The 26036-nt window shown below is 36.2% G+C and overlaps 1 protein-coding gene across 3 annotated transcripts in view; it reads right to left on the bottom strand.

The window, feature by feature from the left end:
* Nucleotides 1–26036, bottom strand: part of ATP6V1H (ATPase H+ transporting V1 subunit H) — a 165526-nt gene that overhangs the window by 133872 nt on the left and 5618 nt on the right. For 2 of the 3 annotated variants that reach the window (XM_090283699.1, XM_090283700.1), the window contains exons 3-7: nucleotides 21691–21793; nucleotides 20510–20599; nucleotides 17184–17297; nucleotides 14576–14680; nucleotides 11742–11795 (exon numbers count right to left, since the gene is read on the bottom strand). In XM_090283699.1, the coding sequence (XP_090139825.1) occupies nucleotides 11742–11795; nucleotides 14576–14680; nucleotides 17184–17297; nucleotides 20510–20599; nucleotides 21691–21793 (466 nt within the window). The remainder of the gene's footprint in view (nucleotides 1–11741; nucleotides 11796–14575; nucleotides 14681–17183; nucleotides 17298–20509; nucleotides 20600–21690; nucleotides 21794–26036) is intronic. The other variant, XM_090283701.1, reaches the window with a different exon arrangement.

Raw genomic sequence — 26036 nt, 5'->3', positions numbered from 1 at the left:
AAATAGCTGTAATTACTAATAGGAAATCCTAAAATCTCACAAGATTTCAAACAAAGACAATCTGAACAAAAATTGAAAGGTAGAGAAATAGTCTATTTCACAGGACACTATCAAGAACCACCAAACTGATGAAATAGTATTTATGGTGATCAAATATTACACATTCCACACACAAAGTCACAAGAAACAAATAAGAAAAAGCATCACTACACCTTCCCATACAGCCTGGTCTTTCACAGGTGGCCTCTCCCTGAGGCTCCCTAATTCTCAGGCTCAGAACTCTCAAGAAAGATGCCTATAAGATCAGCTTCTGGGTATGAAGTATAGTTATAAATTAGAAGTATAACTTGACAAGTAGCATGAAACGTCATTAACATCTGTGTACATATTTATTGACCTGAATTTACATAAGATGCTTTATACCTAGTTATCATAATATATCCAACCAGTATAGAACAGCATAAAATAAAAAGTCACTCTTATAACCTCTCACTCCTGAGATACAGATTTCTGTGTAACACTGCAGGAATTTTCTGTTATATGTATGTCTTTTTAAAAAAATACAAGTAAGATTCTACTGGCCCTGGCAGGGTGCTCAGTTAGTTAAGTGTCCTACCAATATGCCAAGGTTGTGGGTTCAATCCCCAGCCAGGGCACATACAAGAATGCAATAATACATAAATAAGTAGAAAAACAAATTGATCTCCCTCTCTCTCTTTCTCTCTCTCTCCCTTCCTCTCTAAAAATCAATGATAATTTTTGAAAAAAATTCTACTCCTGGTACACTCTCAAAGGACCTGTGCAAGCATTCTACAAGTGTACTAAAATAATAAAAGTGCATAATAACTTGTATAATGCTGTCCTCCCCAGGATACAGGCAGCCCTATGAAGGTAGGCATCACCCCCATCTTGTTCTGTGTTATACTTTCAGCACAGTACACTGTGCCTAGTAAGCACCCAATAAATATTTCTTCAATGCACCACCAACAACAACAAAATACAAACGTCATATCTTACACTAATACCAAATGAATGGGGCCCAATAGGTATAGTTTGATAATTACAAGTTTGGCCAAAATAATCATACTGATAATCAATAATGCAGACATATACACAACATAGCACTATTACCCTATTTTTTTTATTTGTTTGTTTTTGTTTGCTTATTTATTTTATTTTTAGAGAGAAGGGAAAGAAGAAAGAGAGGGAGAGAAACATCACTGTGTGGTTGCCTCTCACTCGCGCCCCCTACTGGGGACCTGATGTGCAACCTAGTCATGTGCCCTGACTGGGAAACGAACCGAATCCTATTTCTTTTTAAAGCCAAAAATGAATCTGATTAGTAATTATGGATCACATATAATTGCCTAGTATTTTTTTAAATGAAATCATCTAAATTTGAGAATTTTTATATATTGCTAATCAATTTTGGCTACACCTTATGTCATCCTGTTTTACGAGAACATACTTATGGTAATACAGTAGTCCCAATTTTTTTTCCCTTTGATCCCTTCTGCCCAACACCGCCCCCTCCCTCCAGCAATCCCAGACACCCAGTTCATGTCCATTGGTCATGCATATAAGTTCTTTGCTTCACCCTTTCCTATATTACTCTTAACTTCCCCCTGTCTATTTTGTACCAGTCAATTATGCTTCTCACTCCCTTCACCATTTCCCCATTTCTCCAATTTCCCCCACCCAGCTGACAACCCTCCAAATGATCCCCATACCTATGATTCTGTTCCTATTTTAGTTTGCTTAGTTGGATTTTGTTTTCATTTTTTTTGATTCAGTTGTTGATAGGTGTGGGTTTGTTGTCATTTTAATGTTCATAATTTTGATCTTCTTTTTCTTAAGTCCCTTTGACATTTCATATAATAATGGCTTGGTAATGATGAACTCCTTTAGCTTTACCTTGTTTGGGAAGCACTTTATCTGCCCTTCCATTCTAAATGATAGCTTTGCTGGATAGAGTAATCTTGGATGTAAGTCTTTGTTTTTCAACACCTTGAATATTTCTTGCCAGTCCCTTCTTGCCTTCAAAGTTTCTTTTGAGAAGTCAGCCCATAGGCTTATAGGCAACCCTTGTAGGTAACTCTCTGCTTTTCTCTTGCTGCTTTTAAGATTCTCTCCTTATCTTGAACCTTTGGCATTTTAATTATGATGTGTCTTGGTGTGGTCCTCTTTGGGTCTAGCTTGGTTGGGACTCTCTGTGCTTCTTGGACTTGTATGTCTATTTCCTTCGCCAAATTTGGCAATTTTCCTTCATTATTTTTTCACATAAGCTTTGAATTTCTTGCTCTTCCTCTTCTCCTTCTGGAACCCCTATGATTCGGATGTTGGCACATTTAAAGTTATCCCAGAGATTCCTAAGCCTCCCCTCATTTTTTTCAATTCTTGTTTCCTCATTCTGTACTGGTTGACTGTTTTTTCCTTCCTTATGTTCCAAATCATTGATTTGAACCCCGCTTTAACTTCCTTTCACCATTGGTTTTGTGTGGATTTTCCTTCGTTTCATTTAGCATAGCCTTCACTTCTTCCCTCATGCATTTGCCGTACTCAAGCATATCTGTCAAGCCTGTGAGCATCTTTATCACCAGTGTTTTTGAACTCTACATCTGTTAGGTTGGCTATCTCCTCGTCACTTAGTTCTCCCACTGGAACCTTGATCCATTCCCCCTTTTGGGCCATACTTCTCTCTCTCCTCATCTTGACCGGCTCCTATGTTTGTTTGCCTCTGTGTCTTAGGTAGAGCTGTCACTCCTGTTACGTTGTAAGGGGCGGAGCCTAGAGAATTGTCAGTACAGGGGGACCCATTTCATCACATTGTAGCACTGTGTTGAGGGAGAGCTCTGAGAGGAAACAATGCTGCTTGCTCAGCACTTTACCCTTTTCCAGGCACTTGTCCCACTTCCGTATGGGATTGGTGCCTCTCTAGCTGTTGCCCTGGTCATTGTTCCCAGAGTGGGTGGGTCTGTGGACATTCTAGGACTGTGGGGACCTTTAAACAAGCAGATACTGCTCAGAGACTGGCAGTTTCTTCCTCCACCTCAACCCCCACTGGTCTGCACAGTCAGAAGCAATGAAACTTTATTTTCCCCAGTGCTGGGACTGTGAGCTGTGTGGTCTGGTCTAGTGCTGGGAGTGCTCCCCAGATGTCCCTCCTGACTTTTTAAAATATGTGACTGTACTTTCCGCTGGCCTTCCGCTGCCACTGCTACCACCACCACATTGTGTCCTCTTCACCCTGGCTCCACCCCTCCTACCCATCCGGATGAGTATTTCTTCTTTATATCGTTGTTTATTGGACTTTCATGCAGCTCAATTTTCTGGAACTTCTGGTTGTCTCTAGGTTTGAGATCATTGTATTCCTTCTTAGTTGTGGAGGGAGATGCAGCATGTCTGTCTAGGCCTTAATCTTGACTGAAAATCTCCATGTAAATTGTTTAAGTAATTCATTTATCTGGTGACAAAAGCTACCTGCATTTTGACTGACTTAACAAAAATACATACACACCCAAAACAAGATGCTTTAGATACTCACTGTATTGTTTCCCAAATACTATTTGCTTACATGTTTTCAACCATAATTTTATTTGAGGTAAAGTTTTTATATTTTCAACCATCAAAATGGATCTTTAACCCTCGAAAAGTAATCAAAAATTTTCAAAAATATTTCTTTATAAAAAAAATAAGATGTATACAGTTTTCAGAATATTTTCTTACAAATATAAAATTAAAAATTTAAATAATGAACAGAAAGGCAATATTGTGATAGCCATTTTTTAAAGATGAGGAACCCAAGGCTTAAAAAGGTGAAATAATTTGTTGAAATTAAAATAGTGAGTTAATCTTGGATTGGCACTAGGAATCCACTCTCTTCCTGCTTCGACTGGAGCGCTTTAGGCTGCACCAGATATCCCAGGCTGAGAACTGACCACCACATGCACTCTCACTCCAGCAAACCTCAATAGTAGAGGAAAATTATTTTTATTTCTCAGCACATTTAAGAAAATATCATTTGGATAAACTTTATAATGTTGCTGAAAATGCAAACTCTCCTATATTATGGTGAAATAACTACTTAGTAGGGAAAATAGCAACTGATAGAATTTACCTTCCTGGTGAATATGGTCTCAGAGACCCATATTCTACAGAATTACAAAGTAATTCAAGAATTACGGAATTACAAAGTAGGCCAGGAACAAAAGATAAATATAAAAACTTAAGTGATTTTGTACCGAAGAAAAAGTAATGTTATAAAAATGTTCACAGACAAATTTTCAATATTCATCTCCATAACGCTTGGGTTAAGTACATAATAAATAAGAAAGAGTAAAGGTAATATTGACCTAAATTGTGAAATCATGGGAACCTGAAAAAAACAAGTCTACACAGAAGTAAAATGCATTTGTCCCACAGAGAGTGAAAATACACAGTACAGTGGTATTAGTAAAGCTCAAAATTGAACTTTTCAAACACTTAATTGACTAAAATAAATTTCAGAAGCTAGTTTTATGTGAAATGGAGGACTGCTAATTAACAGTACTAAAAATAGTTAATGTTTCATGACTACTAAAGGAATCTTTTCTTGTAGAAACAAAAAGTGAGTGTTCACACATGTATGTGTGATTTTTGCTTCTATCAGTCACCTTAAAAAATAACAGGGCAATATCAAGTGTCAGTAGGGAACTGAAACAACTGGAATTCCCATACTTTGTTCATGGATAAGTAAATTGGTTTAGTAAACTGAGAGGCAATATCTACTAAATTTACAAATAACCCAGCAACTCCATTCTAGAATTCAATGCTCTAAACTATCTACCAAAAGACATACACAAGAATGTTTATAGCAAATTATTCACAATAGCCAAAAACTAGTAGTAACCCAAATATCCATCAATAGTGAATGGATATTTAATAGATACTATGGTTATTCATTCAACAGATACTACATAGCAATAAAAAGATTACCTATACTGCTAAATGAAACATGAATCTCAGTGACACAATACTTGGCAAGAGAACTCAAACACATAAAACTTCATTCTGTATATGATTTCATTTATATAAAATTCAAAATCACTCAAAACTAATCTATAGTAATAGATGTCATAACAATAACCTTTGTCAGAGTTGAGGTGAAGGAAAATATTTAGTAGGAGTAGATATGGCATAAACTCACCCATCCAGCTGAACATTTAAAATATAAGCATCTTACTTTATGTAAATTATGGCATAAAAAAAGAAAGACTGAAAAAAGGAAGAGAAAGAAGGAGGAAGATATTTGTCAAATTATTTTCGGCAAGTCACTTAAACTCTCCAAAACCGTTTTCTTATCAACAAAGAAAAATAATACCAGCCTTAGCAAATTTAAAAAAAAAAACACACACAAAAAAATTCTGCTACTCAAATCAGACACAAAACAATTGTAAATTATACTATCATTATTACCTCAAATTCAAGAACTAAAATACATATGAAAGCCAAGAATTCACTTGAAGTTAGCTTATTTTAAAAAATCCTCTCGTCAATACTCATAATACCTAGATTAAATTAACACCTAAATTCACTTATGATACTTTAGTATTAGACTTAAGTCTTACTAAAAAGGTAATTTCACTATTAATTTACAAATTTATAAATCTCCTTCAAGTACTACTTTCATTCTAATTTGCTTAGTCATGTAATGACTACTGGGGTTTTTTCTTATGAGGAAAAGTCATTGTGGATTTAATATAATTCCTATATTATTGCTTTGTATACAGCTTCCAAGAAAACATTTAATGTACGATATTAGGTTACCCTATTATTATTACCAGAGCTATACTTTAATATTTAAAACAAAGTTTTGTACTGAAATTCCATACCATTTAATTTTCTTTTGCATTGCCATAATATACTTTAAGACAATCTTTCAAAAAATCTGATCAGAAAACCTAAACTCTGAGGTTACCTTTCCTCCTTTTCTTAACGTTATTCTGAGCATCTTTTTTTCCTTTTCTTAGCATTATTCTGAGCTTCTTTTTTTTTTTTTTTTTTTTTTTTGCCTTTCTGTTGTTCTTTTACAGTTGTCCCAATTTTTCCCCCACTGCTCTCCCCTGCCTGGCCTACCCACCCCCCACCCCCCACCACCACAGTCTATTTTAATGATCCTCAATGTTTAAAATGTATTTCTTTTGTTTTAAGTAGATAAGGCAACTAAGCAATGAAAATCATCCAAGAATTGCTTTAGGTAAATAACAATGCTCTTGATACTTATACAAAGACATATAATTGATTGTGAATTACCTAAGTCCTCACAGACTTAACCAGCTAGAGCAGAGGACAGTAAAATGACAGGCCTGAACTAGTCCACTCATTTACTTGTCAACAAAGTATCAAAGAACTAAATCATTAAAGTACTCCACCACTTCTGAAAAACTGAAAAGTGTCACATCAGCATAGCATTAAAGTAAAACCAAAGCTAAAGCAGTAAAACTAATCTCATATTAACAAGTATATTAGAACTGTCAGAGAAAACAATTTAAAGAATTTGGCCAAAAGCCAAAAAAAGTTATTTTTCTTCTCTCATTCTAAAACACTGTTGTTACTGTGCTACAACATGAATGAATCTTGAAAACATTAAGCTAAGTAAAAGATGCCAGGCACGGACATAAAATCACATGTTATGATTCATTCATATGAAATGGCCAGCCACAGCAAATCCAGAGTCAAGTAGATCAGTGGTTGCCAGAGGTTGGGGGCAGAGAGCAAGAATGGGGAATGACTGTTAATGTGTACAGAGTTTGTTTTTGAGATGTAAAAATGCTATAAAATAAGATTGTGGTATGGTTGCACAGCTCTGTAAATACATTAAAACCCACTGAAAACTAGATGAATTTTATGATATGTGAAATATATATCAATAAAGCTATAAAAATACTACATAAAACTGAAAATTTACTTCCTCACTCATACTTGCCACATTTGTGAGTGCTCAACAGCCACATGTGGTTAGTGGTTACCACAATGGACAGTGCAGAGATACAGAACATTTCCATCATTATGGGAAGTTCTATCAGAGAGAATTGCTCCAGAATATTAAAAGGCAAAATAAAATATAAAACAATCAAAAGGAGAACCTGGCAACTTGAGTTATTTTAGTACCAGTAAAACAATGTTCATCTAGCAATAACTGAAGCTAGATTAGGTCTACAACAAAAATAGCCAGAAAATATGACACAGTCAAGTGCAGGAGCTAGAAGTCACCTTGTTCGACTACACACATGTATAAATGAATCCGGGCAGAGGGAAAACAAAACAAACAAATATAAAATTTCCAGATTCTTTCTAAATCCTCAAAATTTGTGAGAGATCACAGTATTCCTCTTTCTGTCAGGGCATCAGCACAAGGCTGTGCAGCTTCCTCAGAAGAATATAAAATTGAGCATTCACATTCAACAGCTAGTAAAGATCTGAACAGACAGCCCTGGCTGCTGTGGCTCAGTCGGTTGGAGCATTGTCCCATAACCGAAGGGTTATTGTCTGGGTTCCATCCCTCGCCCAGGCATATACGATCCTAGTATGGATGCTTATGGGAGGCAACCAATCAATATTTCTCTCTCACATAGATGTTTCTGTTTCCCTCTCTCCCACTCTCTCTAAAAATCAATGAAAAAATGTCCTCAGGTGAAGATTAAAAACAAAAACAAAAACTGAACATACAGTTTAAGGTAAGTACATATGGGGACTTCCAGCAAAGATGAATGCATAGGTAGACACATTTAGCTTCCTTGCACAACCATAAGCAGGACTACATCTTCCTCAAAACCAAAAACAACCAGAACTACCTCAAACTGCATGGAAGTACAATAAACAAAGATATAAATAAGTAATATCTATCGAGACAGGAAGCCGGGGCAGAGAGTACACAGTGTGGCAGTGGCAGCAGCAGCAAGGCACAGGCTGCGGCCAGCCGGCGGAATGAGCAGTCACACATTATAAAGGCCGGGAGGGACACGTGAGGAGCAATCCCAGTCCCAGATCTGACCTCACAGCTCATGGTTCCAGCGGCAAAGAAAATAAAACCTCATTTACTTCTGGCTGTGAAAACCAGTGGGGGTTGGGAAGGCAGAAGAACTGCAGATCCCTAAGAAGAGTCCATTTAGAGGGCTTCCACAGTCCTAGAACATATGCAAATCCACCCAGTCTGGGAAGAATCAGCAGGACAACAGCTAGAGGGGCACCAGTTGTATACAGGAAGGTGTAACAGAAAAAGGGGTGAGTGCCAAGCAAGAGGCATTGTTCCTCTCCGACCCTTCCCCCACATACAGTGCCACAAAGCTGTGAAATGGGTCACCCAGCACTGACAAATACCTAAGGCTCAGCCCCTTACAAAGTAACAGGTGCAACAGCTCTACCTAAGACACTGAGAAAAACACATGAGCTGTCAAGTTGAGGAGACAGAGAAGTATGGCCCAAAAGAGAGAGCAGATCAAGGCTCCAGAAGGAGAACTAAGCAAGGAGGAGACAGTCAACTTAACAGATGTAGAGTTCAAAACACTGGTTATAATGATGCTCACAGAAATGACTGAGTACAGCAAATGCATAATGGAAGAAGGCCATACTAAGTGAAATGAAGAAAAATCCAAATGAAACCAATGTGAAGGGAAGGAAACCAGGGTTCAAATCAATGGTTTGGAACACAAGGAAGAAAAAAAGTCAACCAGTACAGAAGGAAGAAACAAGAATATAAAAAAGAAAAAAAAACAAGGAGATAAATAGAAACCTCTGTGACCACTTTAAATATACCAATATCCAAATCATACGGGTGTCAAAAGGAGAAGAGGAAGAGCAAGAAATTGAAAACTTATGTGGCAAAATAATGAAGGAAAACATCCCTAATTTGTTGAAGGAAATACACATACAAATCCAAGAAGCACAGAGAGTTACAAACAAGGTAGACTCCGAGAGGACCACACCAGGACACATCATAATTAAAATGCTAAAGGTTAAAAATGAAGAGAAAATCTTAAAAGCAGCAAGAAAAAAGAAGAGTTATTTACAAAGGAGTTCCCATAAGCTGTCAGCTGATTTCTCAAAAGAAACTTTGCAGGCTAGAAGAGGCTGGCAAGAAGTATTCAAAGTCATGAAAAGCAAGGACCTACAACCAAGATCACTCTATCCAGCAAAGCTGTCACTTAGAATGGAAGGGCAGATAAAGTGCTTGCCAGACAAGGTAAAGCTAAAAGAGTTCATTATCACCAAGCCTCATTATATGAAATGTTAACGGGACACATTTAAGTAAAAGAAGATCAAAATTATGAACACTAAAACGACAACAAACTCACAACTATCAACAAATGAATCTAAAAAACAAACTGAGCAAACAACTAGAACAGGTACAGAACCACAGATATGGAGATTGTCTGGAGGGTTATAGGTAAGGAAGGGGGATAAGGGGAGAAAAGGTGCATGGATCAAAAAGCATAACTGGTAGGTACAAAACAGACACGGTAGTTAAGAATAGTAAAGTAAATGGAGAAGCCGAAGAACTTATATGCATGACCCATGGACATGAACTAAGAGAGCAGGGGGACTTCTGGAGGGAAGGGAGGTACTAGGAAGACGGGTCAAAGGGGAAAAAAATTGGGATAACTGTAATAGCATAATCAATAAAATATACTTAAAAAAATAAGGTAAGTATACATGACTTGATCATTTCTTATCTTCATATTTAGGCAAAGCCAACATAATTCATTTTAAGGAAATTCCATTTATGTAATATCATTTAAATAAAAATGTTTGTAATAATCCACTCATAACTTATGATGTTTCCATGGCAATTTTAAAAGTTAATACTGTTAGATCACATTTATTTCTTATTTTGCAGTGTAAACCTTTTTTTTGTTTTATACTGACATCAAGCGGCAGTATCATGTAATGCAGTTTACCAAACTGCTTTTCTATGCTCTCTGAAAACCTAAAGGGATTTTAAGATATATCAGTATTTTCACAAGTCTGAGTAGGCTATGAGACTTGGAAATGTCTAAGACCTAACTCCAGTTCAGCTGCCTTAAAAGTAGTTCTTTCAGTAAGCAAATCGTTTCTTTAGGGGGTTTGCCACTCATTAGCTGAATGACCATGGACAAGGCTGGTATGCCTTTCTGTGCAGTCTCATTGTTCATATCCATAAAATATGGCTTATAGTAAGACCTATCAAAAAAGTAGTATGAGTATTCAAGGAGATGTAAATGTAAAATGAGTAAAACAAAGTCAGGCACAGTAAGAACTCAGTAAGTATTGGCTACCAATTCAGATTTCCCTATTAAAATACAAATATCAAAGGAAGGCTTAACACCCTACTCAGAACTTACTGAAGTTGATAGCCATCTGAAACACTAAGAACCTTCAATAAGAGACAAAGTGTATGTTCAGGTTTGAAGAACACTAAAGACAAGAAAGTGGGAAATCAAAGGCCATCTTTTCTTTACTCACAATTACCCATGATGCTAATTCCGTTTGGGATGTATATGTGTGGGTCTACTATAAATCACTCTGACTAATGCACAGTCAATTCAATTGGTCAGTTTTGTTTTCCAAATAACGGGACAGAACTTGCCTTAATAATTTACAAATACTTTGACAACCACTCAAATTAGTTTATAATACATGATTCTTAAAGCAACAACCTTTTTAAAAAGCTACTGTACGTCTAATACATGAATTAAACATTTTTTTCAAAATTTCAAACTGATAGAAATTCAAGTCATATAAAATAAAGACTCCCAATTTAAACATCTACTTATGGCCAAATACCTAGACTTCTAACCCACCACCTCCTTCCCCCACCCTGGCCCCAGACTGCTCATCTAGTTCTGGCCTAAAATACTATTGGTCAAATCTTTTAAGCCATGCCCCCAAAGAAGCCCCATTTTGGCTTTGAAAGTGGGTTCTGCTGCCATCTATAGTCTCAGAGAATATATACAGGTATGTTTCATGCAAAATATGGAAGTATCAGTAATTAATATGGACACTAAATGACTTCTACAGAGCTTCATTTAGGTGTATCACAGGCAGGTTGTAGACACTGTCCTCTAAAGATGCTTTCCAGTTTCCCAGAGATAATTTCCAATAAACGAAGCTAGGTGCACCTCACCTACATTTCTAACTTTTGTCCCCTTATCTTTCTTCCAACTGGTTCCAAACATACCAGCCCTATTGTCCAAACTTATTGCCAGTTTTTTACCTATTCTTAGTAAAGTTAAACCATTCCCAAAAGGGGAAAATAACTAACAAGAAAAGGAACTTGGGGAGACATGATTAATTTTAAACTTTAAGTTTTTTGGCTCTACAAAAATGGAACTATTTTCAATTGCTTGACACAGTGTTCACACATCTATTAGATAGATATTAGTTTATCTATTATTAGACAACTGAAGCTTGAAGAGAATAACTTTATGATTATTCACTCCAGCTGTCTATCTAAATTCACACTCTTGCTTTGCTTCTCAGGTCAGAGAAGAGCAACAGGGAAGCACAAGTCTCATGTGTACCCACAGAACAGTGATCACTAGAGACCATAAATGTTTAGATACAATGTTTGCAATACCATTAACCTAACTTAACTGGAGGTGATATCAAATCTATAAATTTACAGTTGGGGGACTAGTAAACATCTTCAAAAATTTGAACTATGACTCAAAATAACTTATATTCAGGGTGTTAGGAGGTTATGAATTAAGAAAGAATGTACTTACATCACTTGAAGAGACTGTTCCTGTTTCAACAGCGACACCGCTACCACGCAGTTTCTATTACAAAATAAATAACTTATTACTTAGTTTTGTTTTTTATTTTTATCCAATTTATCAGTGTACGAAAGGGAGCTAAGCAAATTTTATAATTTTTTTCCTAATCCTACTTAATGAAGTATCCTCGACTAATAAAAAGAATGGGGATGACAACAAAATATTTTAAGTATCATTACACTCATCCATGTAGTATTTTAATCAATATAGTGTTATAAATGAAAAAAATAATAAGCTAAATACTAAGCTCCAGCTAAATTTCATGAGTGAAGCTCGTACAAATTTCCAAGTCTCAGGACTTCTTACTAAATTGTTTCTCCAATAACAGAACTGTCTTAAACTGAACTATCTACACTATATCCTGTGCCGAGTCTTTGAAATAGGTGCCTGATGATGAGAAAATAAAACACAGAACTTAAAATTTAATTATCCACAATAATGCTAACAAGTTATATACTAAATATCAAAATCTCACATGTTCTATAGAAATGACCAAAGAAATTTTAAGGTAGAAAGTCAAAGGCTGGATATGCAAGAGAAAAGTGATAATGAATTTCTGAAAGGAAATTTTTATTTTGTTTTATTCAGTAACTATTATCTACTAATGTCATGTATGAGCACCATGACCAAGTCGCTATAAGTCAAAGAACAAAATATCCAAACTTGCAACTAATCTGGACTTTTGAAAGTGTATTTATATGAGAGTCATGAAATTGTGATCCTTTTTATGAAAAGGAAAACACAACAGAGAAAAAGAAACTTTCCAGATAGAATGCTATCAAATGGCATTTAAGCAAAGTAGCAAATAAAATTCCAAATAATCCCATGTTTCATTCTTTAAACAAGAAGTCTGTAATTTAATCTTGATTTTTTTAAAAGCAATGGAAGAAGCATCTGCCCACAGCAGAGACAGGGCAATCCAGAGCCTAGCAGAAGCAATGACCAGACTCTGAGAAGCAAGGCCAGATTGAGCCCGGGAGCCCTGAAGAGTCATTCTGTAAGCAGAACAACTTGCAAAGCAGAAATGCCACACCACAAATAAACAAAGCCAAAGACTCAGTGATAAAAAGAATATGCTAGAAAGACACAGGAAAAGTCTTTAAGAGCACTAATCTAATACCAATTCTAACAAAAACTGTTCTAGACATTGAAATATTTGCTTCCACTAGTGACAACAGAAATATTTCCTCCAATGATCAACAAGGTTACAACCATAGTTAATCATTCCGAAAGTGACAAATCACCTGAGACACAATATAAATGTTATTCCTATGAGGAAAAGTCTAAGATGAAACAATCCAAAATGTTAGTGGCAATCTACAAGTATACATTCTTTGCTGACAATTTTCATTTTATGAATCCAATCACAATAGAGCCCATTACCACTATACCATAAAGCTAACACTAAAGCAAAATGAGGTGTGCTCAAAGAAAACTAAATGCAAAACAGCAAAAAAGGGGGAGTATCTGTTTAACAAAGCATTCTGATCCCAAATGACACACCTTTAGAAATTGTAATATAAGATTTCCATGTTCTGAGTATCTTGTTTCTGAAATAGCTCACAAATTCACTAAAACCTGTAAATTTGTGACTCTTGTAAAAATACTTCTAAAAACTAAGCCAAAAAACAGCATTAAAATGTATGCTGACATAAAAATGCTTAGTTTGTTCAAGACACTCTAAAATATCCCTAACCAAATATAAAAGCAATTAGGCTACCCCCAAAAAGGCAGGAAGTCACAAAAACCTAAGCAAAATGTCATGGTGTCTCTCTTATGCTTCAAATGAAACTCAATTAAAATAATAGTTACTAAAATCTGACAACTTTCCAAAAATGTATTTCAAATAGACATTTATTTGTAATCTAACACTTACAATATGATTAACAATCATTATTACTTCTCCTGGTCCCATTCCTCCATGTCACCCATCCCAACACTAAAATCTCATTCTCTTCTACCTTTTCTTCCTCAGAATACTCCTTCCCCACCCACTCTCTTTTCACTCCTTTTCTGATGAACATTCCCACCAAGTTCCCCCTAACCACCTAATACTGGAAGCCTGAAAGAAACACCCCACTGAGTCATTGTAAGTATCCTGTCTTTTTCCGTGTACTAGGGAACCATGAAGACAAAAGCAGAGAACTTCACTTTCCCAGCCATTAAACCAGCAAGCTATTTCTTGCATGGTGAAGTAGAGCTAGAGAGGTCTGAACCAGAGCCAGTTTGTTTATTGGTGTAACTAGTTAGACAGCTTACCCTGGTTATATGACTAAAAGGGCATGAAAGATCCCATTAAAAACTTAGGGAGAGCTCTCCCAAAACCAAGATTTCTTGTACAAATGTTGGGGGTCCAGAGTCCCAAGAAAGATGTGGGAGCTGAGCCTGAAGTCTCTCAGCCTCAAGTTTACCTATACTCTCTCTCCTGCTGTACAGTTTCTTTTCCTTTCTTATAAGCCTTACATGAGTATGCTCTTCAGAGTTGTGTGAATCCTTTTAATTCTCTGGCCTGTGTGATCTTGGCAGCCACCTGAAAAGAAGCTACTCCCTGTCCACTGAAAAGCATAAATGGAAAATCCCAGTGGCAGAAAGAACAGAATGGGATGAGCTGAAGCCAGTCAAAGAAAGAAAAAGTAAAGCATACTACCACAACTAAGTAAGCTAACTTACTCTTAGTAAGTTCAAACAGAATTTTAATATACAACTTTTTTTGTAATTTTCCATAATTAAATAGCTTAAGAGAATATAAATGTTAAATGCATACTAAAAGAAAAGTGTTTTACCTGTGAACTCAGCTGAGTTTTTATCCAATTGAAATAGTAATTTAAGTCACTGCCTTCCATCAATTCTTTTCCCCAAGCTGCTAACTTGGCAATAATTCTTGCTGCCTAAAAAATAAGAAATAATTTGAACACTATCTTGATTCTAAAAAATCACATTACATACCTTAAAACCCAGACTCATAATAATTTTGTTGCACTATTTTAGCACTCAGCTCCTCAAAAAATAGTTTATATTTCATTTTTAAATATAGTCAAAATATATTTTCAAATATTTCCAATAAACTGAACCAAAATTAATTGTTAATTAAGAATTTCATGGCATGCTCTGTATTATTTTGAGTTTCAAAAGTAAGATTGGGGCCAGCAAAAATCAAAAGAACACAAAAATCTTTCTCAGCAGCAAGCTTTCACCAAATCACATGCCAGAGTCCTGCACAATCTCTAACAAATTGCCAGTCAGTACGCTGCTCATTCCAATCCACTTGTGAGTTTTCACACTTAAAAATTTTTAACTTGGTACAAAATACATCCTGTTGTTCAACAGCCATCTCTCTTGATGTATAAAAATATTCCCTTTCCTCCTCATTCAAACATTTCTAAATTTTCAAGCAAAAAAAGTAATCATGATTTTTTAATTAAATAGATATTATATGTATATCAAATCATCATATTGCACCCTTTAAATATCTTACAATCTTACTTGTCAAATATGCCTGAATAATAATTATACAATAAATCTGAAATATATACAACACATATATACTGTACACACAAAATAGGTAGTACAAAATACTAAATACTATTTCTCCATACACAAAACCAATTTTATATTCTTTCAGTACTTTCTGAAAGCAAGTCAGTGTTTCAAAACCTCAATAATACAGCAATAATTAATCCTAGTAGAAAATGGAAGGCTGTTAACTAACCACCAAATAATTCCTGTACTGGTGGACTGATATTTGTTCTTATACGTGGATATAGCTGAGCCAGGTGATGAAGGCACACTTTCAAGGCCAATATGTCAAGCATTCAAGTGTCGTGATATACCTGGAATTCTACACCATGGAGGGCTAACAATAGCAACTCAACTAATTAACTAAGTTGACATATCGATGTTTTCATATGCCTAGCTAAGTGAATTTACAGATATACTTTCTACTTAAACTGACCTAACTTCTACAAAATGAAAAGGTTCCTGCTGTAAGGAAACCAGGGACTAAAAATATTATCAGTCATGTAAGCACAATCAAAATGAAAATGATAAAAAGGAACAAGAGACCTGAGGTTTCTACTCCTAACATAAAGCTCCTTCATCAGTACATGATAAACCAATGACAATGTGACCCTCAAAATTTTAAAGGTTAACTAAATGTAACTGAAATCATAAAGAAAAACATGGCTTTGACTACACAATTAATAATGATGAACTTTATCCTACATTTACATTTGGTCTTTAATATATTTGTCAATTTTATTATAAAACCATGAAAATTAGGAATATATTTAAACCAGATATCCATACAGTAAGAACAAGCCTCTACAATTTGAAAGAAAATATATTATTGGTTTCTTTTAAATATTCTTTAAAATAGTTTATTTCATTAGTCCTTTTTAATTTCTTTTTATAAATGTTTTATAATATATACAATATATGAATCCACAAGTACATGAATGAATATGGACATATAAGGGGGAGAGAGAATATGCATACTCAAAACTGTTTCACTGACAGTGGGTTTTTTGGGTTTTTTTTAATTTGAAAAACTTAGAGGCATTTACTGAAATGAGCAACCTCAGGAGCTCTCCCTACCCCATAGTTCGCTCCATGTTAAGAATAGAAAAGGCTTGGTCAAAGATTTATTCTCTCATCCCTCCTCTCATACTTTCCCCACATACTCCTTAAAAGAGTCTTCAGCCCTGGCCAGGTGGCTTGGATGGTTCGAGCATTATCCCATACACCAAAATGTTGTGGGTTCAATTTCCAGTCAGGGCACATGCTTAGGGTGCAGGTTTAATCCCTGGATGGGGCACATAGGGGAGGCAACCAATAGATGTTCCTCTCTCTCTTTCTCCATCTCTTGTTCTCTCTCTCCCTCTTCCTTCCACTCTAAAATCAATAAACATATCCTCAGATGAGGAATTTCTTTTTATATTCTTCAGTGTTAAGGCTTCCAAAGATAGACTTTCGGGCTAAGTTTAAAACAGGAGTGGATTTAAGATATTAAAAAGCAATTAATAAGCAATTAACTGCTTAATTAAAATAAAAATTAAAACATAGTAGCTGTTTCAAAAGCAAGATTTAATTTCTAAAGTAAAATTCGGTTAATCCTGTCATAAATATCCAGAGCAACTTGCACATGTGAATTATAAGGCTTTTATGCTAATGACTCACCATCACACTCTACAAAACTTGAGCTGTATCAGGGCAATCCTCTCTCTTTTGTCTTTCCCATATCCCCACATTATTAAACACTGATAAGAAAACACTGCTTTGGAAAGTTAACATCACAGCAGTTACTCTACCCTGAGAACTGAAAGGTTACCAAGTCATAAATGGCCCAGGAATGTTTCTTCACTAAATCAAAGATTTGATCAATTCAAAACTTACCATGTGAACAGTAAAGAGATCCTGGCGATTTAACATTGGCAAAAAATAGGACCAGGCAGTGTTCTTGCTCCGTTTAGCATAGTCAAAAAAAATGCTAACACGCTGATGATTTTCCTAAAAAAAAAAAAGGAATGATATCACTAATCAAAATGTATTTCCTAAAGAATGTAATAACTGTGCACTGCTTCTCAACCCTTTATTTTAGGCCCCATCAACCCAAGTGTTTTCTTTTTCCAGTTGTTATTATAGGGCAGAGGGATGGGATAGGGGTAGGGATATTTTAGAAATAAAATCACCTTTAATTATTATGATTAGTTTAATTCAAGTGAGCCAAGATAAGAGACCCAGCCCTGCAAGAGACTCAGCCTGCACCTCTAACATGCCCTTCCCCATGTTGTCTCAACACCTCTACTCTGTTTCCACATAAACTAAATAAGAAGAGGGCAGAAAGATCACAAACTAGCTCTAGATGAAAGGATCAGCAGGAAGAATATTAAGCTATTACAAGCAGGTGAGGGACATACAGAATTAGAGAAATCTCAAATGTTCCAAGTTACTCTTAGCATATTATGACAGAAAAATCAGGGCAGATAAAGACAGCCAAAAACAGTATACCACACTAGCAAGTGGATTTAGGAATTGAGAACAATTACTTCTTAATTCAAGTAGTGCAAACTCTACCTATCACCTATTATTATTGGCTAAAATCTTCTTTCTAGTTTGCTAAGTGAATGTGGTTTCTAAGTAGCAATATTTGGTAAAAGCACAAATATCCACATAAACAATAATTTTAATTTTCAGATAAACATTTTTCTTTTTAAATAGACTGGTTTTAATTTTGGTCTGTGCTAACAGTTACCCCATTCAAGGAAAGGACTACTATCTCCCTAAGTAAGAGTAACAATGGAAATGATTGTGATGATGACTCTTTCAAAGGACTCAAAATTCAGGTAGGTCATCATTAATTCCAATTGTAGATTATTTCCAAAGTTAAAATTTCAACTGTATACGTACATGAAGATACATAAAGAGCAGAAACTATTTTATACATTTTAAATAAGTTTAAAACCCATCTACCTTGACTAGTCCTTTGTGTCTCAATTCCTGATTAAAAATGTACTGCCTGCCATCATTGTCCCAGGCATCCCAGTTATAAACCTTAAAAAGAATATGGATAAAGTCCTTCTTCTCACAATACCTATTTTTGTATAAAAAGAAAAGAGGGGGATATAAGAAAACACACACATTCCTACCTATGTTTGCAAAAAAAAAAGAAAAACAGGAAAAAAAATCCCCAGAGATCTAGGATATTGGTCACCTACAAGAGATAGGTAGAGATGGAGTACAAGGGATGGGCAGAAATTGGTGACTTATCTGAGTATACTTTTCTATATATAGTTTTAACTTTTGGAAGCATATTAATATTCTACATAATCAAAAGTAATAAAATAAAATAAAGAGAAAAAACTAAAGTAGAATATAAACAAATGAATCCAACCATATTTTAAAAAATAATAATATAACCACTCTGAAAAAAACTTAACACAGGCCCTGGCCTGGTAGCTCAGCTGGTTGGAGCATCATCTTGAAAACCAGAAAGTTGAGGATTTGATCAGGGCACATGCCTAGGTTGCAGGTTCAATCCCCAGTCAGGGCACGTACAGGAGGCAACCAATCAGTGTCTGTCTGTCTCTCTCTCTCTCGGTGTCTCTGTCTCTCTCCCTCCCTCCCTTCCTCTCACTGTAAAATCAATAAAAACTTATCCTCAGTTGAGGAATAAACAAATAAATAAATAAATACCCTGAACACAATATACTGACTACATACCCTCAGTTTAAAGAAAAGTACTATTCCCACAGTCACTGGGAGCAGTGAGATGGGCAGGGGAGAGCAACAGGGGAAAAACTGGAACAACTGTAATTGAGCAACAACAAAATAAAAAATAAAAATAAAAAAAGAAAATGTATATATAGAAAAAAGGTAAATACTGCAAACAAAACACTAAACTCTGAGTAAAAGGCTTATGAGTCAAAAAACTACTTTCTTTGTATTACAGGGTAAGAATCAGGTTAACTGATGGAGAACAAGAGGATCTCACAATCCCACTGTGTCAGAAGAGATTATAAGTATAGAAAGAGGCTAGAATAAAGTCTGTAGTATCAAGCTAAAATGAAATTGGGGAGAGCGTGAACTCATGGTTTTTAATTTACAGATATGCAGATATGTATAAAAATTGAGGATATTTGTGTGTGTGTGTTGGGTGTGTGACATAAAACCAAGGTCTGCGTATGAACTCACAGCCTCCTTGTTCTAGGTGTAGTCCTATATAATAACCAGGATAGCCAAGGCAGACAGTAACATTCCCCATTTTTCTTAACTGTACTTTTTTAGAGAAAGAAGTGCCAAGAGGATCAAAGTCATTTTCAGACAGGCCTGCATCACCTGCTGGATATTGATCCTTACTCATATTATAAAATCACTACATTTCTGTAAATGACATGATTGCCCCTAGAGAGACATCACCATTCTTCTTAACCTTTATCTCCTCAATCACAATTAGTACAGCTCTTGGCACATAGTAGGCCATCAATAAATGTTTTTCTTTGTAAACTGAGAAAATGACCCCAAAGCAGCCAGACTGACATTCTTCGTCAAGTCTCCTAAGACACATAGACAGGCATTGAATTTAACAGCCAGACAGCCTGTTTCAAAAGGAACTACTCTATATCTAACAATCTAAACCTAAATTATATATACTCTGGTGTAAAATACAAAATTGTGAATAAAGGAGGCCACTCTGTGTTCAGGGACACTAGGCAGTAAGTAGAAACTTTATACAACTAGAAAAGTCTCAGACGATTAGCAAAACACTCTCCAAAGAGACAATGCTTTTGATGGCAAGCACTCTGCCTACATTCAGTACTGAAGACCCAGTGCCTCACACTGGCCTGGATCATAGGGACATAGAAATCTGCTGAATGAGTGAAAGAGAAAGAACCATATCAGCTCTAAGTACACAGAACATCCGGAAAGCCTTAAGTGATTCCCCAAACATTGCTGGTGTTCACAAAGAACTCTGAGGTACTGTAGGGGGAAAAAATACCTATGGATTACTTCTTATACTGAAAAACAACAAAAACAGTCAATATATGGGCATCCCCATCTTTATCACTAGTAGCAAACTACAACTCATATAATGAATAAAAACATATTAATACACTCTAGAAGAGAACCAGGGCTGTAAGTAAAACCTTACAAAAATGTTGTTACTGTGTTGTACACAAAAAGATGAAGTCACCAATGTATTAAGTAAAAAATATACCTACCTGTAACATATCATCAACCATAGTTAGTATGTACTGAACTGTCTGTTCTTTGGAGATATGAGTCATCAGATTTATAAATGTTTTAGCACACTATAAAAAAATGAAATCAATGTTAATTATTGTTTTCAACTACAAATACAACATATTAATGGAATTTCAGTATAACACAGGGATTGGCAAAAGTAGGTTTACAGTTGTTCATCTGGTAAATAATACAATAATTAACAAATAATAATACAAGAATAAACTATTTCATGTACTCACAACTATAAAGCTAGTTTTACCCACCCTTGTATTTTGCTCACCTAAATTAGGATACAAATGCTATTCACTAACAGATTTTATTACAAAAAAAATATGTATACCTTTTACAAATATTGTGATGAAGTACAGGAGGACCCTACTATGACTTGATCAGATTTTTGCTCGTTTCTAGTAATAAATTTCAAAATGTTTACTATTTTTAAGTAGACAGGCATAGCCACTATTAACTCTTAATTACTCACAATAACATAAAGATTAAGTTGTGGAGACAATCAAATATTATCATTGGTCTTGATTTTGGGGGTAGGGGGCGGTGTTTACTAGGAAGCAGAATAGAAGCAGAAGAAGGGCACTGGGAACTGAAATCAGAAGGCTTGACCTGTCTCCATTCTTCAAGTTATCAACAATCTCTCAGGAATTCAACAAAAACTAGCACCAACAATACATTTCTTCCCAAATTTCCCAGAACTTTGAATGACAAATTGTTGTTAGAAGCAGACTAAGCTGTATATGAGCTCCTTCAGCCAATCAGCGTCCCATATCAGAAAATCTGAGGACAGCAGAACTGCTTATTATTCTAGTGAGAATACAAAGTAAAAAATTTTTCTACAAAAAAAGTTCAGCGACTTTAAAAGTACTGATATCATATACTTGGAAACAGTCAGTTCCCTTCTAGGACTCTATTCTAAGATTTTCAGAAATGCAGAAAAGCATAAAAGAATAAACATATTCAATATTATATTTTTCCTAAAATTAATAAAGAACACTGAAAATCACTCAAAAAACTTTTTCAATAAAAAAGGATTTGTGATTATATTTTGATGCATATCTACAATAGACTATATATAGTCATTAGAAAACATTCTTAGAATTTTTAATGACATGGAGAAGTGTTGCTGATACAATGTTTACATTACCTGACTGCCTTCAGTTTGAAGCATCTCTTGCTTCTCCTCAGGACTTCTTTTCATTTCAAACCTTTGAATGAATTCACAATCTTCAGCAGAAATCATCTGTCCCCTAGAAATTAAGAATAAGTTGTTTTTGTTTAATAAGAGTCGAATAGCCCATGAGCAAGTAATGCAGAAATTTCAGTCTTTCTCCTCTCTCCATAGTACTAGTAAACTATGAGGGTTGATACATGGGCCCTACCATCAAACAGACCTCAGTTCAAAGCCCAGCTCCACCACTTACTCATCATGCGACCACTCTGGACCTCAGTTAATCCATCTGCAAAACAGCAACAATAGCTGCATTGTTTTTAAGGGGTTGAACTGAGGACAAAATTGCACAATTCCCATGAGATGGCTAGCACAGTGCCAGGCCCACAGTAAGCACGCAATAACATGGCACCCCTTAGCATTACCCAAAGCCCCACCTGTATTTGCCTCCCAAGCTAAACAACTTACTTGGCCTCCTAATTTATCATGACTAAAGACATTTTACATGAACTTCTACAATCATTTTCTCCAGTATGCTCTTTTCCTCCAAACTCAGGAAAATGTGATCCTCCTCCTCTCAGAAAAAAAAAATAATAACTTCTCCATCTTGATCCCCTGTCCTCCCAGCAAACACCTCACACTATCCTGTTTCTATTTCCAGTCTTCCCTTCTTCAATGGCCCTTTACTCCTCAAGGCTCCTCAACAAAGCTCAGTCTTTGGAATCTCACTTTTCTTTCCCAAACTCTTTCCTTCGGTGAAATTCAAATCAACAGAGTCCTATCCTCCTCCAATTTTCTCTCTACCATTGTCACAAATTCAACATCATCACAATTGAACCTGGCACCTTCCATTCCAATTCAGCTTAACCTCCCAACTGGTCCACACACAAATTTGTCACAGCAAATCCACTATCTGATGCTTCTATGTGAAAAGACATGTCAGCAGAACAGCCTTGCTAGTCTCAATGAGTCTGGGTCCTGAGGATGCATGTCAATTCAGGATACATGTCAATTCTTTCAGACCATCAGTATGGTAGGAGAGTATAGAATTTGAGTCAATCTGGGGAAAAGCTCCAAATCCAGTTGTGAAATTTTGGCAGGTCACTACCCCTCCGACCACTATTTTCCACACCAGTGAAAAGACAATTATAAAACTACCTGCCCTACTCTATTGAGTGGCTATGAGAACACACAAGAAAAAGCACTTGGTGTGTATAAGCGTGGAATAAAAACACACTTAATATTTTAAAACTTTCTGTAGTATACTTTGTCATTCAAATAGCATCAATATATTTTTTTAACTCAGTAGTCTAAAAAGCTGCCCCCAGAGTACACTGAGGAACTAGTGTTGAACAAAATCCAACCAGGGAAACAGTGAATTTGAAGCAGTTTCCCCAAATGCGTAATTATAGAAGTGTGGTCCTTTTTCAGAGCTGTCTTAGGTTAGGTTCAGTTCCTAGTGGCAGCAGGACCTGAGATGAGGATTAATGTGCAGGTTATCTATGAAGAAAGTGCTCCCAGGAGGGACCAAGGATGAAGTGGGGGGCATGGAACACTGAAGCAAAGAGCACAGAGTTCAGGCCAAATCCTGAAGACAGGTTTCCCTATGTGCATGGGAGAACTTGAGAAGGTAAGCTGTCCCCTTCTCAAAATAAGGGAGCTGAATTTTCACACTTCCTGCCACTCGTATCCACAACCACACCCCCCTCCAAAGAAGATCTTGACTTTTCTGTGTTCAACATCTCAGTGTTTTACTTCGTTCTTTCTGGGTTTTGTATAGTATTACTACATAATAAATTATTTCATATACTTTTAATTTGCCTCTGGACTTTGAGTACCAGTTTTAAGCACTATAACTTTGCTTTCATATATGTTCCTTTATTAAACATGGCCTTTAAAAAAAAACTATTCTCATGCATTGATTTTTTCCAATGATCCTTTCCCTCTAACCCAAAGGAGAATTTTTAGTCCTTGTCTTTCTAGATCCCTGAGGCAGGTGATAATGTGGCCGCACCTGATACTCTCTTCCTTAACTTCTGGATTTTTCTCATTCTCCTCAGTCCTCTTCACCTACTCCTCCTCTCCTCCCTGTGTTCAAGCTCTGTGGGAAGCTCTCTTTATTTCTCATTCCACGGGTTCTCCTCAAGTGATCCCCTCTGCTACCCGCACTGCTAACTCACAGTCTGACCTCCAGGTCAACCACCCATAGTCCTTGTTCCCATGTATGTATTGAACCTCTCCTTCGACAGGTAACAGGCATTCCAGACCCTTAGGGGCAGAACTGAGATCACTAACATACGTATACCCCCACACCCACTCCGTCCCCAGCCTGGCTATTGGGACAATGAAAGCAAAACATATATACTTTGTCCTGTTGCATTGTGGCTAAGCATGACATATACCACAAAAGACAAAATGTACTCTGCACCCTGGAAAAGACAAAGATAATAGGTCATCCTCTCTGGTTCTGGCCCAAAAATAAATGACGTCTCTGCATAAACCTGAATTCCCTAGCTAAAATGATTTTACCCCCAAGTTTTACTGTGCTAATACGTAAAAGCATGTCAAACCCTTTGTAAACAGGATAAGTGTGTGAAAAAGATGCAGTTTTTCTATCATTAAGAAAGTGTGTATTACACTTGATACTCATAATTTTTCAGCTTTCTTTTTCATTTAAGTAATTGTTTTTATTTGGCAAGACATTCCTTCTGAAGTCAGACTTTGTTGCATTTGTTGCAAGAAACCTTTTTTTCCTTATTTCAAATCTTTTCTCTTGAAACTGCCAGGTTAGAGGCTCTGCTATCTTCTCTAGCAACCCATGCCCAATAAGGCACCAGTCCTAACAATTCTACCTGATATAATTTTCCTCTTGACTTCTGTGCCTCTGGAATAGGAGTCCACCAAAGTGTTTCCCTGCTTCTAATCCAACCTTTCTCAATACCTCTCTTACCTACTCCCAGACAGTTTTCTCAAACACACATCTGATCATATCACTCCTTTCGTATCAGTCAGACTACGAATTTGAATGGCAGCTCTACCTAGCTCTTAGACAGAGGCAGTCAATAAAAATTATTTAATCACTTAAGTAAAACCAATATGAGCATGTACATGTTAATTATCCTATCTGAAAAGCCTTCTCCTCATCTTAAAATAAGGACATAAAAACTTATGTCATAGTATTGCTATAAAAATTATGTGAAACATTATATTACTTACCAAGTATGTTACTCCCTTTTCCAAACATTCATCTCTACCACTTTCCAACAAGTACTCTGCTCATTCATGATTTAATCAGCCGATTTTAATTGAGAGCCTACTATATGCTTGATACCTTTAAGAACAGGCAATATAGTAATGAATTAGGCATCCCTCTTTGAGCTTGCATTCCAGTGGGGAAAACAGAAAATATACAAAAAAATAAATACTTTTTAAAAATACATACACACATACATACCATAATAATGCCAGGACTGTTAAGGCTATGAAAAAAAACTAAGGCCAGGTAAGGAACTAGAAAGTGACATATTTTAGCTGAATTTCAAGGAAGGCCTTTCTGAAGTCACCTGCAGAGACATGTGAATGAAGTGACTTAATGAGCTAAGTGATCTAGGGCAGAAATGCAAGTCCAAAGGCCATGGGGTAGCAATAAGCTTGCTATGTGAAAAAGAGGAAGAATGGCAGAGTAGCTAGAGGGCTGTGAGCAGTGTGGCATAACCTATTAATATTTTTTTAAGTGGCTCTCATCTCACAGCTATGTAAAGAATTGCTGCCATGGGGAAACAGTTAAAGCAGAGCCGCCAGGTGAGAGGATCTAACTCTAACAAGAGAACAAATGAGATGAGATGACCGCCTGCACTAGGATAGTAGCCGTGGATCTGGAGAAAAGTGGTCAGATTTGGGGCATGTATCGGATGTATGACTAAATGAATTTGTTAATGTATGGGATATGGATCGTGAGGGAAGATAAGAGTCAAAATGACTCCTAGGTTTTTGGCCTATAAAAGTGGTGAATGAAGGTGCTGCAACGTGGCCTGCTGCAGCCTGCTGCAGACTGCAGGGAGGCACACTAAACTACCTAAAGCTCTCCCCATAGCACTGCATGTTCTTCAGAGTCTCAGCATCCTGACTGGAGTTTCCTTCACAGCAGCCCCCACTTCCTCTGCTTAGACAACTCCTCCAAATTATCTTTATGTGTTCTGTAAAGACATCACCAATGCTCCCAGGTAATTATCTGCTCACTCCTTCTGTTGTCTGAGAAAACTTTATCTCCATTTTAATGCTTTCCACATTTAGTAATTTTTTAGTTAATTTCCTTATTAAAC

This window comes from Furipterus horrens, unplaced genomic scaffold, assembly GCF_987537825.1.
Source record: "Furipterus horrens unplaced genomic scaffold, mFurHor1.1.pri manual_scaffold_7, whole genome shotgun sequence".
Classification (NCBI taxonomy): Eukaryota; Metazoa; Chordata; class Mammalia; order Chiroptera; family Furipteridae; genus Furipterus; species Furipterus horrens.
This window is presented reverse-complemented; position numbering and strand designations above follow the sequence as displayed.